Raw genomic sequence first — 16,235 nt, 5'->3', positions numbered from 1 at the left:
TAGTAAGGCTTCTGGGGCCCGGGCAGGTAGGTGCCTGCGCACGGGGGCAGAGCCCGGTGGAAGGTCTCCAGAGCTCTGTGCCCAAGTGATTTGCACACAGTCACGGCCTAAAGATCGGGAAATTACTCCCATTTCAAAAAAAAAAGCCAAATTCTGGTCCACGGCCTCCTGTCCCTCAAATACTAGGAAACCACTGAGAGTTTCACTGTAGGGAATGAAAACAGTTCTTTTGCCCTTGGCCAATTAAGCCTCATTACGAATGCCTGCAAGTGTCCCCAGGCCTGCGGGGGCCCTGGGTGCCACGGAGAAGAGGAGCGGGGACCGGGGCTCCTGACCCCTCCACTCCTCCCACACGTGGCTTATCTCAAGTCAGAGACGTCTTCTCCTGCTTAAATCCCAACCAACTTGCGTACTTGTTGCCTGCCATTCAGAAAAAGGGAAAATTATAGCCAGACGTGGTGGTGCCCGCTTGTAATCCCAGAGCTTGGGAGGCTGAGACAGGAGGATCGCACGGGTTCGAAGCCAGCCTCGGCTACTGAGTGAGGCTCTCAGCAACTTAGTGAGACCTGTTTCCAAATAAAGTATAAAATAGGTCTGGGAGTATAGCCCAGAGGTAGAAAAGCCCCTGGGTTTTACCCCAGTACCACAAAGAGAGAAGGAAAGAAAGAAAGAAAGAAAGAAAGAAAGAAAGAAAGAAAGAAAGAAAGAGAGAAAAGAAAAAAAGGGAAAATGTGTATTGGGGGAGCCCGGGGCAGAACGCAGGGTCCTGAGGCGGCAGGGCCTGTCTAGAAGGTCCCAGAAGCCTCCACGGTCACCTTAGGGGTCACCGGGGGAAGGGTCACTTCTTTTTCCCACCGCCAATGTCCCTCTTGATGGCCCTATCTGGGCACATCCTCAACCCTCGGTGCGTCCGCAGCAGGCGGCGTGGGCCAGCCTCTCCACAGGACTTGGCTGGGTTGCTGAGACGCGGCCCAGCCAGGGCCCGCCTGGCCCTCTACATCACCCAGCGAGCCTGCCCCGGCCACTCACCGGAGCAGAAACGGGCCCTGATTGCTAACAGACCCGGGGTCGGGCGGCTCCTCCCTATCTATTTCCCCAAATGTGGGAGCTCCCGGCTCACAGGGAGAGCTTGGCCCAAAGCTGTCCTTTGCTAGCAGGCATGGTGGCACACGCCTGCCATCCCAGTGCCTGAGAGGCTGAGACATGAGGGTCACAGGTTGGGGACTAGCCCCAGCAAGTCAGTGAGACCCTCAGTAACTCAGCAAAACTGTTTCAAATTAAGAAATAAAAGAAGCTGGGGGTGTAGACCAGAGGTAGATTGCTTCTGGCTGGGTTCAATCCCCAGTACAAAAAAAAAAAAATTTCCTTCACAGAAATTATTTTCTACTCCTAAACCCAAGACTTGGTACATAATATTTCAACTCTAATGAATGTGATTCTCCCAAATTCAGGCATCCCTCAACCAAGTCCCCCCACCCCAAGAAAACAAACTGCACCTAATCTCTATCCAGTCTTCCCTACTGGCTCACGAGAAAGGGGGCGAGGCCCTCACATTTTCGGGGTTGTTTCTAGCCAGCCGGGAGCTGGGGAGAACTTGTTGACTTCTTGGTGTGTTCACCACCAGCCCGGCAGCCTCCGGCAGGCTGAGCCTGGGGATTTCAACGCAGGATGCGTGTCTGGAGCCCCCGCCCGCCCGCGCAGAAGACGATGGTTCAGAAAGATGCCGTTCCTGGTGGCCGGTGCCAATCATTCAGCGACGCACGTATTCCCGGCTCCGAGGCATCTGAAAACTGGGCTTCTCGGGAGCGGCAAAGGGTCAGATCCTTGTGTGATACCTTGCCTCGCCTTGGATGCGGGGAGCAGTAAGTGGGTGTGCGTGTGAGCGTGTGTGCGTGCGTGTGTGTTTTGCGTGTGGAGTCCGCTCATTGACTATTATCTCACGTTCCCGGGGCACTCAAACACACCAGGAGGGGCCCTCGAGGACGGGGCAGAGGGCCTCCCTGTCATTCCCCGCGACGCTGGTGACATCAGAAGGGCCCGGGGAATCGCGTCATTTCTTCTGAAAGCTCAGTACCTCTGTCCCCGGCTTTCAGAACAAATAAAAACTATGCGCCCAAAGACTTTAAATTCTTTTAAGCACCAAGAAGGAAAACCTAATTTTAAATCCTCATGAGCAAACACATCCACGGGCTACTTAGTGGCTGCAGGACAGGCTCCTTGAAGAAGGAAAGGAACGGGGGAAAGACGGAACGGGGTGACGTGGAGTTACTTCCCATCCCCTCCTGAGGGACAATGGCGCGGCTTTCTGCGGAGCATGGAGATCGCCGTGGGGACGTGCAAGAGAAAAATAAGACCGGGCTCGCCAGGCACGGGCGGGGGGGAGGGGGGCACGCCTCTAATTCCGGTATTGGGGAGGCCGAGACGTCAGGGTGGTACTTTTGAGGCCAGCCTCAGCAACTTAGTGAGACCCTATTTCCAAATTAAAAAATACAATGAGCCATTGGGGTAACTCAGAGGTAGAATGCCCCTGGGTTTCGTCCCCAGCATGACACCCGTGCGCGCGCACACACACACACACACACACACACACACACAAGCACGCGCGCACACCTGATTCTCTCCCGAGCATCCTCAAAGCACTCGACTTCCCAAAGCCTTCAGAGTCAAGGTATCCCCAGGGCCTTCGCCAAAGGTGTCTCTTTCCTTGAAAAACCTTGGTTCACTCAAGTCAAACGCCAGCGTGCCTGGCACACCCTGGAAAGCCCTAGGTCGACCGATAGAGGGTTCAAGCTCCTAGGAGGTGGACATTTTGAAAGGAGTCCAGAACTTTCCATAGAAGGAACCAAACGGGAAGCGCGACATAGATTTGGATTCACACAGCTGGTCCTACAAACTCGGGTCCGAGCAACATGAATGCTCAGGGCTTTAAAGATCAGAACAGAAAACCCTCTGAGTTTGCGTTGGGACGTTTGGGGGGGTCTCCCTGCTGTGGCGCGGCCCATTCCGACGTAAGACGCCCCTCTGGCACATTCGGAGACGGCCAACCCGAGTGTGTTAAGACCTCCCAAACTCTCCCCTAAAGAGCACTTGGGCCCCTGGGATGGTTATATATCGTGAAAAGATTCACAGACGATTGCTAGAAAGTTCTCTCTGTGACCCAGCTTGGCCAGGAAGGGATGATTATGCGGACCCAGCTACCAGCTTTCTCTGTCCAGACGGAGGAGAGGGACTCGGGAGGCTGTCATCGCCAGCACTGAGTCCCACTCCAGGGGGACCAAGGGCGCCCGTCCCATGCGGCCTCGTGAGACCCACACGGGAAACTCCCGGGACCTGGGATGGCGAGATCTGGGGGAGCCCGTGGCGGTTCCCCCCTCGGTGGAGCGCACATACTAGTTGCTTCCTGCACCTGATTAAAATGCAGACCAGCAAACAAAGCGGGCCTTGGCCTCCCGTCATTACACCCCCGGCAAAATGATGTCTTTCAAACACTCCTCCCCGCTGGGGGAGATGCGGCTCAGCTCTGCTTTCTCAACCTGGTCAGAAAATAAGTTTGGAGTTCGGGACCTGGAAAGTACGCAGAGGCCAGCATCTTCTCGCCTGCGCCCTGCGAAGCAACCCAAAGGCCCCGGGGTGAGGATATATGTGTGGTGGGTACGTGTCCTGGGAAGATGGAGGAAACGCTCTGGGCTACTTTTGCCCTGGGCAACCCATCAAAGGAAGTTTGCAAGGACCCCAGAAGGCCACCATCCCCCAAACCTGCCACACGAGCCTTCTCGGGGGCCCCCCGAATGGCAGCCGGGCCTGGCCGCTGTGCATGAAGACACCGAGGGTCTCCGCAGGCAGGGCCATGACTAATTCGAGAGCGCAGCGCCAGTCCTGGGTACCAAAAGATTACAATAAAGGAGAGTAATTTCCATAAAAGAGAAGCGTCGTCGTCTGCTTCCCACAATTGTTGGGGGGGTGGGGGAGGGGCGCCGATCCAAAGACTCTCCCCCTCGTGGAAGTGGGGTGGCGTTCCCCGCTCGGGCACAAGACCCCAGAGGGGGGCGACCTGCGTGCATCTGCTACTGAAGTCCTCCAGGTCGAAGTCACCCGTGGCCCGGGAGGCTGGATCTTCAGAATCCTTCCTCTATTTTTAGGGCTTGCGTTCTTTCAGTCCTTTACGGAATCAGAACCTGTCAACTGAGACCACGGAGCTAGCGGGTTTAGCTTCTCTGCTGCTGGGAAGGCGATTAAGGGCAGAGCGGACAGGAACTTGGGGCTGGATGGAATACACCAGGCCACGCGTGCGTGTACGCGCGTGTGCTGGGGGGGCTTCGGGATGAGGTAAATGTCACCCGGCTTCGCTCCCGTCCTGACACCTGACCCGCGGCCCCCACTCTCTTCCTGCCAGCCCCCAAACCACTCCATTCGGTTCCCCCATGATGGAGAAGGCGAGAAAAGTTAAAAAAAAATTCCTGCAAATGTCTCTCTTCTCAATCACACGCTTCTGTGTACATCAACAGCTCCCCGACAGGCGATCAAATCTCACACTCGAATCTGTCCACCCAAGATGTGCCTAAAAATAGACACCGGCCGTCCCAACACAAACGCACCTCCCTCCCCACCCCCTGCGAATCCAAACCCCGGGTGAGTCGGGATGGCGAGGCTGGGCTATCCTGACCTCTCCAGAGTGGGGATCTCGGTGGGGTAAAAGGAGCAGGAGGGCGGACCCCTCACACCCAGCGAGAGCCCCTGGGTATGGAAGGGTTTGGTGTTGTTCTCTTTCGATGTGATAGGAGCCTGCCTGCTTGTCCTCACACACTCCCGGGGACACTCCATCCTATTATATAAAGCTTCAGCCTTTTAATCGCTAAAATTAACCAAACAGAAGTAAATACAGTGTTCCTGACTACGCGTCTTTATCTCCGGAGTGCTTCTGGAGAACAAGCCGACGCTGCCGTCACTCAAGTGGGGAGAAACCAGCCACTGGTGATTTACAAAATGCTGCGGCGCAGAGTTTAGGAGATCCCGTGAAATCCCAAGGATGCACGCAAGCCCGCCCTGCCCCGGCGGGGAGAATCTCTCTCCTCTAACTTCACCTGGCCCTCCCGGACCGTTTATTAAAGATGTAGATTTTTCTATCAGCAGAGGGTATCCTGTAACTTCTTGGCCAAGGCAACCCTATTTTCGGGACCTATTAAGACTCTATGCGGAAATTTAAATACCTCTGTCGGGCAAAAGAAACCACATCGGGAATCATAGAATCTCATTGCTAGAGAGAGAAATTAGATTAGCCAACCCGCGTCCCTTTCCTCGGACCCTCAATAAGCGAGAAGCGCGTTTCAACGTTCTCTGACTTCCGATCTGAAGGAGTCTCCCAAGAAATCAAAATGAATTTTCGTGAAAGCAAGCTATCCCGGGGAAAGCCTTTCCATCTACAGAAGTCGAGCATTTATGGGGATATATTAGTATATTTTGCAGATTAGCAGGCCATGGCTGTTTAAAATCAAAACAGCCAGGAAAAAACTCCCAAAGCGGAAACCATGACAGTTCAATACCACTCGGCTCCGGCCCCTTAAAACACCCTTGTCCTTTATTAATATTTAGTAGAAATGTATAATTGCAGATGTATGCTAGGTGGGGCAAGGAGACAGGTTTATTACAGCCATGAAATATTAAACAAGCTCCGAAGAACAGTAGTTGTATGTGTCCTAGGCTAGCCGGGGAGCAGGCAGGGAGGCCCCAGTGTCAGATGCACAAAAGCCAGCCCTATCCGTTTACATCACCCCTGATTAACACCTGCGAAGTTTTGGGTTACATCTTCCGGAGGGACAAAAGTCACGTGGAGTTATGCGACCCCGGGCCTGGGTGGTTTTGCAGGGAAACTTGTATGTGCTTTGCTTTCTGCCAAACGAGTTTGAGTAAGCCTTAAAAATTCTCTGTATGGTGTAGGGACAGGGAAAACGGCTCAGAAAAAAAAAAAAAAAACAAAACAACAACAACAACAACAAAAACAAAACCCAGCGCTTCATCTGAGCTAGCTGGGACCTCCGCGCCCCCTGCCAGCCCGCCCCGCGCGTCCCAGGCGCCTCAGCGTTCACCTCCTGCCTGCCTCGAATTTCTCAGCCCCACTCGGCCCCACTGTGTTGGGCCTGGAACACTGGGAGAAACAAGACATTCCAGAAATGTCTCCCACATCACTGTAAAAACATCGGACTTCCAAAAAGGGCAAGAATGGGTGCAGAGTGTCCACGGAAGACGACTCCATTTCCCTGTGTGGGAAAGACCGTTCTCGGCTGCCCTGGGCCTTCAGACTCAGAGACCCCCGGCCGAAAACAAGTTAGACAAGAAGAGGCATCGGGTACAACGCGGGTCATTCAAGTTTTGAAAATTATATGGGACGGGGAGAGGAACCATGCTTTCCTCTGACTCCATATCCATTATTTATTTTCTATTATTTCTCCTCTCGCTTTTCAAATTCCTCCATCCTCCCCTCCCCCTCTCTCACACACAACACACCCTCATTACAAAAGATTGTGCAAACTATTTTTAAATTCCCATCATCCCCCCTGACTTTAACAGATGTCTGAATAGGCCCAAACTCCTCGGGCTGTTCTCTTTCTTTCTTTCTTTTTTTATCCCTCTTCTACAATCTCGCCCTTCCCCCACCCCAACTTTGCGCAGAGAATCGGAAGGAGAGTTCCATTCTATAAAAGTTACCCGGTGGGTTGGTTGAGAACTCGGGGGCACTCAGGGGAAGTATGATATGAAAGCCTTGGTTTTGTTTTTCTTTTCTTTTTAAATCATAATCACATGCAATCCCAGCCTAGGCTTTTCGAGAATAACAAATTGCCAATCAGGCCCCCTCCCCTTCCATCGGACAATCGGGCCCGGCCCAGGGCTCCGGGGCTCGTACATTTCTGGCCACTAACTCCGTTCCCTCCAATCTGAGCAGGGAGTATTTTGTCATCGGAGCGAAGAATTTCAGAAACGGTGTTAATATTTAATCACATTAGTACTGGCGTGTTTTACGGCGTGACAAAATAAAACAGCATTACAAAGATAGACTTTGCCTACCAGGGACCAGGAGGGCGAAACAAGGGTTAGCAGGTACTGGGACCTAGAGGTGCACTGGGAGCCATGGGATATCACTGGCCCTGGCTAATGGGACCACGGGCACTGTTTTTTTTTTTTTTTTTTTTTTCCTTTCTTTTCTTTTTTAAGGAAAAACAGAACATTTTGCCTTAGTTTTTTTTTTTTTTTTTCCTGACTCTATTTCAAAATGGCACGCTTCCCTCTGATTTTCAGCCAGCGGACTCGGGGGCCTGTGGAAAGCTCTGTGTACCTATTTATACAGTGTGTACAGATGGAATTCCAGGGTGTTATCATAAGGAAAAGTTTAATCATCCTTATTTACTACCAGTAAGGGAGCAGGAATGGGACGCAGATACCTTATAAAGCCTTAACTAGCTGCCGAGTAAGAAACAAAGGAGGTGGAGTGGGTGTCCCTGCCCACGCGGAGCCGGCGCCCAGGTCCCTGGAGGAAGTCCCTGCCATTCACCTACACATCAACCCTAAAGTGACTAGCGGATGTTTAAAAAAAAATTTTTTTTTTTCTCATATGACCGCGAGCATAAAACAAAACCTCCCTTGGTGACAGTGCTCGGTCCTCAGCAGTGAAGGACAGACTGGGAAGGAGCGGGGAGGTGCCTTGTGAAAATTGCAGTAAAACCACCCAGCGCCTCACACCGCCTAAGGCCCTCTTAAAAGCTAGATGGGAGAGCGCTACTGGTTTTCTTGATTAATTCTCTAAATAGGGTGTTTTTTTAAAAAAAAGTTTTCCCGCCCCATTTTGACAAATATGTTTTTAATTACTGGCGGGTGGAGGAGCCGGGCGGGGGTGGAGGGGTGGCGGGACCGGCCAGGTACAAGTGACAGGGGCCAAGATCTGTGCTAACCAGCTATCGATCCAGACGTTGTGTACAAGGAAATAAAAGAGAAGGGAGGGGGTGCCAGCAGGCCGCTATGTCCAACTCCATTTTAAAAGGAAAAAGAAAAGGAGCCGAGGGTCCCAAACTAACCAATTTATGGCCTTGCCTGGGAGTAGCCGGGAGAGGGCTGGCTGACGCTGGACAGGACGCGGCATCTGCGGTGCATGCTAAACACCCCGCTTCAAATGAGAACGCGCAACCGGGCGTCCCGGGCTGGGCAGGAACCAGGCAAACAAAGAGAAAAGCAGCCAGGGCTGCATTCATGAATCAGAAAATCTGAGGGAGAAAGCTATTGGGGAGAGGTGCCTTGGGATCCCCCGGCTCTGAGCCGCCCCACTCCCAGCCCGGCCCCTTCCCCTCCGGCCCACATTACAGACTCTTAAAACCTGCCCTCCCTCTGAATCCCAGGGGTCAAGAGATGACAGGCTTGAGCCAGGAAAAGCAAAAGAAAAAACTGGGAAGAGAGGACAGTGACCAAAGGAGACCTTTTATAAAAGACGGGGTTAAATTGCCAGCCACTGGCTCCTGGTAATATTCTACCCAGGGAATTCTACTAGGGTTTGAAAGAAAAAGGCTAAAAGGGGGTGGGGGGGGGCAGATGATGTTATCACATTTTGAGAAAGTGGGAGCTCTATTTTTGCAAAAAAAAAAAAAAAAAAAAAAACCCTTCAAATAAAAAGGATACGTATTGCACCCAGGGCATCTCTGGGTTTGAAAGAGCTATTAGGACTTTAACCAGAGCAACTGGCAGGAGGCGGTTTGCTGACCCCGGCCCCTCCCACCTCAGAGGCCTCCAGGCCTGGCGGGGAGGGGCGCTCAGAAGGCAGAGAACTGGGGCTGGACATCTGTCACCAAAGCCAAGCGAGATATTGACAAACGCTGGTCCTTTGTGTCTTAGGAATATATACCCATAGCCCCATATGCAAATGACTTCCCAAGAAGGGGCCTGGTCTCTGCCAAGCAAACTCCGCCCCAGCCCCCACACGCCACATGTCAAGGAGGTGCACCTGAGACAGCGGCCTGCCTCCCGCAGCCCTACAGGTCTCCAGCCCCCCCCCCTTCTTCATCAATGAAACTCTTAATAGTTGGAAAGAAGCAAAACAGCTATTCATTAGGAAACAAATGTCAAATGAGGCACTGCCTCGGAGGAGAGGGGGGAGCAGACCCGGGGCTGAGAAGTCTTCTTGTAAAGACGGTTGTCACCTACGGAACTCAACCTGGAGAGGCGGGGGCTGGCTGGGGCAACCTCGAACACAACTTTCCCAATGTCCTACCGAGAAAAGGTGGTACGCAAACTCACGGGAAATAAAACTGGCCCCAGTGTTGGGGTTGGGGAGGGGTCCACGAGCAACTCAGTTAAAGACTGGGTGGGGGTGTGGAGGCTGTGTGCGCGCACGCTCAGAACATTCCCAAAAGGTGCCCTTCCAGTTCTTGCCGTCCAAGGCCACCAGGTCTCCTTGGCAACAGGTATGCCTACGGCCCCTTGGTGCGGCCAAAGTAGGGGTACCAGCTCTGAGATGAAGAAGCCCAAGGGATGGGACGCAAGGCCGCGAACGGGGCAGGTCAGGGGTGAGGAGGGGGACCGCGTTTGCGCATATACCTTCTTTGCTGTTGGGGTTCTGGGGCTTGGCCTTCTCCCAAGGCGCCAGCGTCTTGTCCTCGTCCGCCCCGTCCACCAGGGCCTTGTCGCCTGGCATGTACCAGGTGGTGCTGTGCTCCGCCATGAGGGAGTCCAGGTCGATGGTGCTCATGGCGCTCTTCACCGCCTCGGAGCAGCAGCTGCCCAGGTCGCCGTCGGCGCCGGGTGCCCCCGAGGCCCCCACGCCACACTCGCTCCTCTTGCCACCCTTGAGCCCGAGCGGCTGGTCCTCGGAGATGCTGAACTGCTGTCTTTGCAGCTGTATCTGCGCCTGCAGGATCTCCAGAGGGTGGATCTCGTCGGGCGGCGCCCCGCTGCTGCTCGTGGGTGTCCGGACCTGCTCCAGGCCGGGCGTGCCGGGATGCCCAGCGCCCCCGCCGTAGCTGTCAGGGGTGGAGGTAGACGTAGACAGGATGCCCAGGCCGAGCGGGGCCGCAGGCGCCTTGGGGCCGTGGTCCCCGGCGCCCACCCCTCGGGGAGGGAGCTTGGGCGAGCCAGTCACCAGGGGGCTCCTGCTGGCTTTGGCCAGGGCAGGGGGGTTGTCCGAGCTGGACGACACCTCATCCTCGTTGGCGTAACTGGTGCTCACCTCGTCGGAGGCGAACTCGCCCACGTGCGGCGAGCTACTGGCCGATTTGGCCCCGCCGTCCAGGGAGGCCATGAGGTCCGGCTGGTCCCCCAGAAGCAACTCTGCCCCCTTGCCCCAGGATGGCGACGTGAGAGCCTTCTCGTGGGGCGTGGGCGCCCCTCGAGCCTCGCTCACTGAGCTGGCCCCGACGACGACGGCGGGGCCAGGGCCGGGCGCCTGCTGCTGTCCGGGGCTCACCCCGGGCGCGCCCCCGCTGTCGGGGGCCGCGGAGTACTTGTCGAAGAAGGTCCCAGGGCTCACGTGGCCGCTGTCCCTTTTTCTGCGACCCCGGCCCCGGCCACCTCCCCCGGGGACCGGTTTGCCGTCGTTCCCCGACGTGGATTCTAGGGTGTAGTTGGGGGACAGGCTGGTGCCATCCCCCTGGCCGGGAGGGTTGGGCGGGCCCGAGGCTTTGGGGCCACCGCTACTGGTCCCCGAAGGGCCTCCGGGTCCGGGGGCCCCAGGAGCAGTTCCTCCAGGGAAGTAATCCGAGCCGGGGTTGCTGGCCCCGGCAGCGCCGTCGGGCTCATTCTGGCTCAATTTCCTCTTACCCTCGGGTGGGTTCTTCTTGTTGAAGGTCACGTTGAGGTTGGGGGCGCCCAGGCTGGCGATCATGTTCTGGCAGGCGGTGGACAGCGCGGCCAGGCAGCTCTGGCCGAACAGATTGTCCTTGGAGCTGGGCTTGTTGAAGGAGCCCAAGGAGAGCGCGCCCAGCTTGCTGGCCGAGGCGCGCTGGCTGGGCTGGAACTCGGGCTGCGGCGGGTAAGCGCCCCCGCCGCCGCCGCCCCCGCCGGAGCCGCCGCCGCCGCCCCCGCCCGTGCTGGGGGGCGAGCTCACGCCCGGGCCGCTGTGGGGGGTGGTCTGCCGGCTCCCCGCGCCGAAGGGGAAGCCCGGCTGGCTCCCCAGCGCCGGCGCGGCGAAGTCCGGCGGCGGCCTGCGCTCGGAAGGCGCGCTGGGCAGCCCCACCCCGGACCCGGGCGACTGCAGGGGTCCCAGGCCGGCCAGGCCGCCCCCGAACTGCAGACCCCCCGGCGAGGGCAGCGCGGGCGCGTGGCCCTCCCCGGGCATCCGCAGCGGCTCCTGCAGGGGGCCCCGGAACAGCACCCCCGAGCCGCCGGGCGGAGGCGGGGGCGCCAGGCCGGGGTCGTGCGGGCCGCAGTCGGCGGGCAGCCCCGAGCCGGCCATCCTGCGGGGCAGCAGGTCCCCGGGCGGCGGGTGCGGCCCCGGGAACCACGCGCTCTCCAAGTGCGGCGCCTGCTCGAAGGTCCCCAGGCGCGCAGCTCCCGCGCCGCCGCCGCCGCCTTCGCGCTCAAAGTTCGGCTGGGCCAGGCCACCCACGGGGCCGCCGTGGACCAGGCCGCCCTGCCCCGCGTCCCCGGGGTGGCCGAGCTGGGCCAGGCTGGGCTGGCGCAGCCGCTGCTGCTGATTCCGGGACGCCATCTGTTTAATCATAAGGGCCGCATTTTGGCGCTGCTGCTGCTGTTGCTGTTGCTGTTGCTGCTGCTGCTGCTGTTGCTGCTGCTGCTGCTGCTGCTGGGACTGGTGGTCCGGCGCTGGGTGCTGCAGGGGAGGTCCCGAGGGAAAGCTGTCGGGCACCGGGGGGGTGAACTCCCCGGGCAGGCCCGAGTAGGCGGCGGGCGAGAGGTGGTTGTCCAGCGCGCCGCCGTGCACGCCGCCGCTCCAGGACGCGCCGCGGTCCACCCCGGCGCTGCCCGCGAAGTCGAAGCGCGGCCTCTTGGCCACGTTCATGTAAGGGGGTGCGTCGAAATGCTGGAGCCGCTGGTTGGGCGCCTGCTGCTGCTGCTGCGGAGGGGGGTGCTGCAGGTTGAAGACGGGCTCGGAGTAGGGGTGCAGGCTCCGGTTCTCCAGCCGGTGGATGGGGTACTCGAACTGCGCGTGCTGGCCGGGCAGCAGGGGGCCCCCGTCCTGCAGGCCGCCGCCGCCGGGCGCGCCCGCCTCGCCCTGCTGGGGCCGCGGGAGCGCGGGCGGGGGGCACGAATTCTGCCGCACGAGGAGCCCGGGCTGCGGGGGCGGCGGCTGCGGGGGCGGCGGGGGCTGCTGCGGCGGCGGCGGCGGGGGCGGCGGGCCCGGCGGCGGCGGGGGCTGCAGCAGCGGGTGCCGGGAGCCCACCCCCGGCTCCAGACCCACGGACATCTTGCGGCCCGCGCCAAACCTCTCGAAGAACACTCCGTGCTGCTGCTGCTGCGGCGGCGGCGGCGGGGGCTGCTGCGGGGGCTGCGGGGCGTGCAGTTTGGACAGGCTCACCATGCCCGCGGCTCTGGGCATGGCCGAGGCGCCCGGGAAAGCGCCCCCCGGCACCTGGCGGGCCGCCCCCGCGTAGTGCGGCAGCTGCCCCTCCGGGTCCGCGGGCGAGAACAGGTCGAAGTGTCCCGAGGGCGCCTCGCCCGCGTAATTGTATTCCAGCGAGTCCACGGCCCCCGGGTGGGCCACCCTGCGGGGCTCCAGGCTGTGGGCGTCCGAGCCGCCGGGGGCGGGCAGGCCGTGGAAGGAGGCGGCCCTGTTGGGGCTCTGGTCCAGCGGCAGGCAGGGCGCGGGCACGGCGTGGCCCGAGGCGCCCGAACTGTGGAAGTCCGGCAGGTTTCCCGGCCGCTGCGGGCCGAAGCCCTCCGGCCCCTGGCTCTCGGCCAGCGGCTCGTAGCCGTCCGCGAAGGGCGGCTGGCTCCCCAGGCCGCCGGCCGCGCCGCCGTAGCCCAGCAGGCGCCCCCCGTGCAGGCAGGAGGCGCCCGGGTCCGGGCCCCCGAAGTTGCCCCCGAAGTGGGGGTGGTGCGGGTGCGGGGGGTGGCCCCCGGCGTGGCCGTGGTGCGGCTGCTGGCCGCCGAAGAAGCCGTGCACGGGCTGCGCCTGCAGCCCCCCCGCGTGCAGCTCCGCGTGGCCCCGCGCGTGGAAGCCGTAGGGCTCCATGTTCATGCCCAGGATCGGGGGCTCGCCCAGCGCGCCCAGGGCGGGGTCCACGGGCCCGGGGGGGCCCCCGGCGTGGAAGGCGGGCGCCTTGAAGTGGGCGCTCATGCTCAGTCCGGCCTCGTTAAAGTTCCTCTCGCCCTGGCCGGCGCTCCTGCTGCTGGCCGGGGGCTCGAACTGGTCCAGCCCAAACATTCTCGGCGGGGGGCGCGCGGGTCAGAGGGGCATGACAGCTCGCTCCGCGGCCCGGCTCCGGCGGCGCTGCCCCCCCCCCGCTCGGACGCGGGGCGCCGCTCACACCATCCCGCGGGGCCGCGTCGGGCCCCCCCCCCGGCCCGGGCGGGGGCGCGGGCAGAAGTTGCGCGGGTGTTGGGGGGGTGGTCGCGGGCGGCGGTCACCTTCCAGGTCCGGCGGGGCCCAGGCCGGCGCCCCCGCCCCGCGCGATCGCGGGCCTCCTCCGCGTCCGCGGGCTCAGCGCGCGCGGCCGGCCGGGGGTCTGCGGGCCGCGCTGGGCATGGCGCCCCGGCCCGCGCCCCTCTGCAGCCGGCGGTCCGCGCGCGGCTCCCGCTCCGCTCTGCCTCTCGCCCGGCGCCGGGGAAGCAGCAACAAGTTTTGCATTTAGCCATCAATTTCAGCCATTACGCCCGCGCCAATCAGCGCCGCGCGGGCCGGGGGCGGGGCTCGCTCTTAAGGTGGCGCGGCCGCGGCGGGCGGGAGCCCGGCTTTGTTCCCGCCCCCGCCCCCCGCCCGGCCCGAGCCGGACCCGCGGGTGGGCGGCGAGCGGAGCGGGCGGCAGACAATGGGGTCGCCGGCCCGGCCCAGGAAGCCCTCCGCCCCCGGCCGGCCTCCCCCGGGGCGGCGCTGCGTGCAGCCCCGAAGTTGGGGGGGGGGGTCCCGGCCCCTCCCCCCCGGGCCCCCGGAGCCCCCGGCCCGGCTTCCCGGCTTCCCGGCTCCCCGCCCACCCACCCCCCAGGGCCTCGGCGGGGGCGGCCCGGGTGGACCCCCGCGGCAGCTCCTGCAGCCGCCGCCCGCCCCGCGGGCTCGGCCCCCTTAAGACATCAATTAAACGGGAGAAGCCGGGGAGCGGACTGGGGGTGCGCTGCGAAAATCAATGGGCGTCATTTAATATCTGCCCTGCTCTTTATGAAATATTTATCCCAATAATCTTAGTTAAAATGTTTAGATCTTCCCGAGCCCCACCGGGGCCGAAGTCCACCCTTGCCATTAGAAGTTGGAAGTTGGAGGGGGCTGCAGGACGGACAGAGGTGTTTATTCCGCGTGCGTGCGTGTGCGTGTGTGTGCGTGTGTGTGTGTGTGTGTGTGTGTGTGTGTGTCCGGCCTCGTGCCCGCGCGTGCGGTTTTTCCTTCCCAGTGTTGGAGGAGTTGAGGGGAATGGCGAAGGCTTTTAATTTTTCTTGCCGTAAAAATAGCACGAGCCGGTTCTGCAGGCTCACCAGCACTCTTTAGGAGAAAGGCAAGGGGGGGGGGCTAAAAAACTTTCTTTGAAGTGCCCCTGTTATCGCTATTAAATCTAAATAAAATTAAGCCTGGCGTATAAAAATGCCTTCCCCCCCTCACAAAAGAAAGTGTTTATCGCCCAAGTCTGTCTAGCGTTTGCCAAATTGCGCGTGAAATCTGAGATGAAATAAACGTTATAATAAAACCAACCCCTGAGCCCTTTTTATTTAAAAACCTCAGATTAAGCACGCCACCTTTGCAGGCAGGAGTTAAAAAGTTACCGTGTGGTGCCTGAGCTCCAAATCGCTGCTCCCAGGAGCTGCCTGCACCCCCACCCCCCCAAAAAAATGGGCTCTGGGTGAGAAGCCGGGAGAGGGCAGAATCTGCACACACTTCCGGACACCGTGCACACGCCCCCCCCCCCGAAAAATAAATAAAAACAATGAAACCGAACAACTTTAAAACTCAGAAAGCTGAAGTCAGCTCCGATCCAAAGCCCTTTTCTGGAGTCTACAGATTATATATATATATATTTTTTTCTTTTTGAAATTAAAAATGAAAATTACTCCCACCAAAAATAGGGTCCATAAATAAGCATCGGGAAGAAGTATTTGTACAGGGCGGTGGAGTTTTAAACAGATTTTTCTGCAGGATCAGGTTGTTGGTCTGTGATTAAATATTGATTTTGTGTAATTAGTTTTCATGTGAACTATCCTCTTGCTGATAGCTTAGAGGTTTCAGAACTAGAAAAGAAATGGAATTGGACATGGAAATTATTACTTAGCAAAGTGACAGGGAAGGAAGGAGAGCCAGGGAAAAGACTGAGGCTTGGCCGATTCAGGCACAAAGAAATTTAAGGATCTGCAGAGGCCCCGGCCGGCCCAGGACTTCTAGGCCAGAGTGCGGGGACCTTGAGCCTCCTGGGCAGAACTGGGGCGCCGGAGGAGCTCCTCACACTGGAAGAGCCAGTGCTGGGCTCTGAGTGGGCGCCAGGGAGGCTTGGGGTTCGAGGAACCGGAAGAAGTGGGGCCTGGGCAGTGGGCTGGGGCTGGGGGAAGTGACCGAGGCCTGCAGTCTGGGGCGAGCCCGACAGGGCGGGCGCCACGCTGAGGCATGACTTCACCCCGGTCTGGGCGGGGGTCCCCTGCACACCTGGACAGGTTTCCTGTGGAATCATTCTGTGCCATGGAGTGGGGGGGTGTTTTTCTGGGTCTGTCTCCGAGAGTTAGTGGAGTGTCTCAAAGGTGGTTGTGTTTGGGCCTGGTTGTGTTTCTGTGCAGGGTGTGTGCCTGGGTCACCCTGTTTTAACACTAGGAGTGTTGTGTGGGTGAGCGTGCGGCCTCCCTGCACTTACAGCTCCGCCTGCGTGGGGCTGACAGGGTGTCTGTGTGTGGCTGTGTGCGTGTGCATGGGTGTGTGCGGCTGTGCTGTGTGTGAACGCTTGTGTTTCGGCCAGAACTCCTTCCCCGGGGGTGAGTGAGCGTGTGTGTGTGCGCCTACCCGGTGTGGGCGGCCCTGCGTGTGCCCGGGTGTGCACTCTGCCTTCCAGGGCCGTGGAGGAGTTTCTTTGAAACGGACACATTGCCCCCTAGCGCTCAGATGAATTCAAGTCCCGCCG

The 16,235-nt window shown here is 59.5% G+C and overlaps 1 protein-coding gene across 1 annotated transcript in view; it reads right to left on the bottom strand.

Annotated features, from left to right (window-relative positions):
* MN1 (MN1 proto-oncogene, transcriptional regulator) overlaps positions 1-13,354 on the bottom strand; it is a gene marked incomplete at both ends in the record, with an annotated part of 41,845 nt that extends 28,491 nt beyond the window's left edge. The window contains one exon of the mRNA XM_080717955.1: positions 9,574-13,354. Coding sequence (XP_080574081.1) covers positions 9,574-13,354 — 3,781 coding nt within the window. The remainder of the gene's footprint in view (positions 1-9,573) is intronic.
* Between the last annotated feature and the right edge of the window lie 2,881 nt (positions 13,355-16,235).

Source organism: Muscardinus avellanarius (genome assembly GCF_963383645.1).
Source record: "Muscardinus avellanarius genome assembly, chromosome: 21".
Classification (NCBI taxonomy): Eukaryota; Metazoa; Chordata; class Mammalia; order Rodentia; family Gliridae; genus Muscardinus; species Muscardinus avellanarius.
The sequence above is the reverse complement of the archived record's forward strand: the minus strand, read 5'-3'. Positions and strand labels throughout refer to the sequence as shown.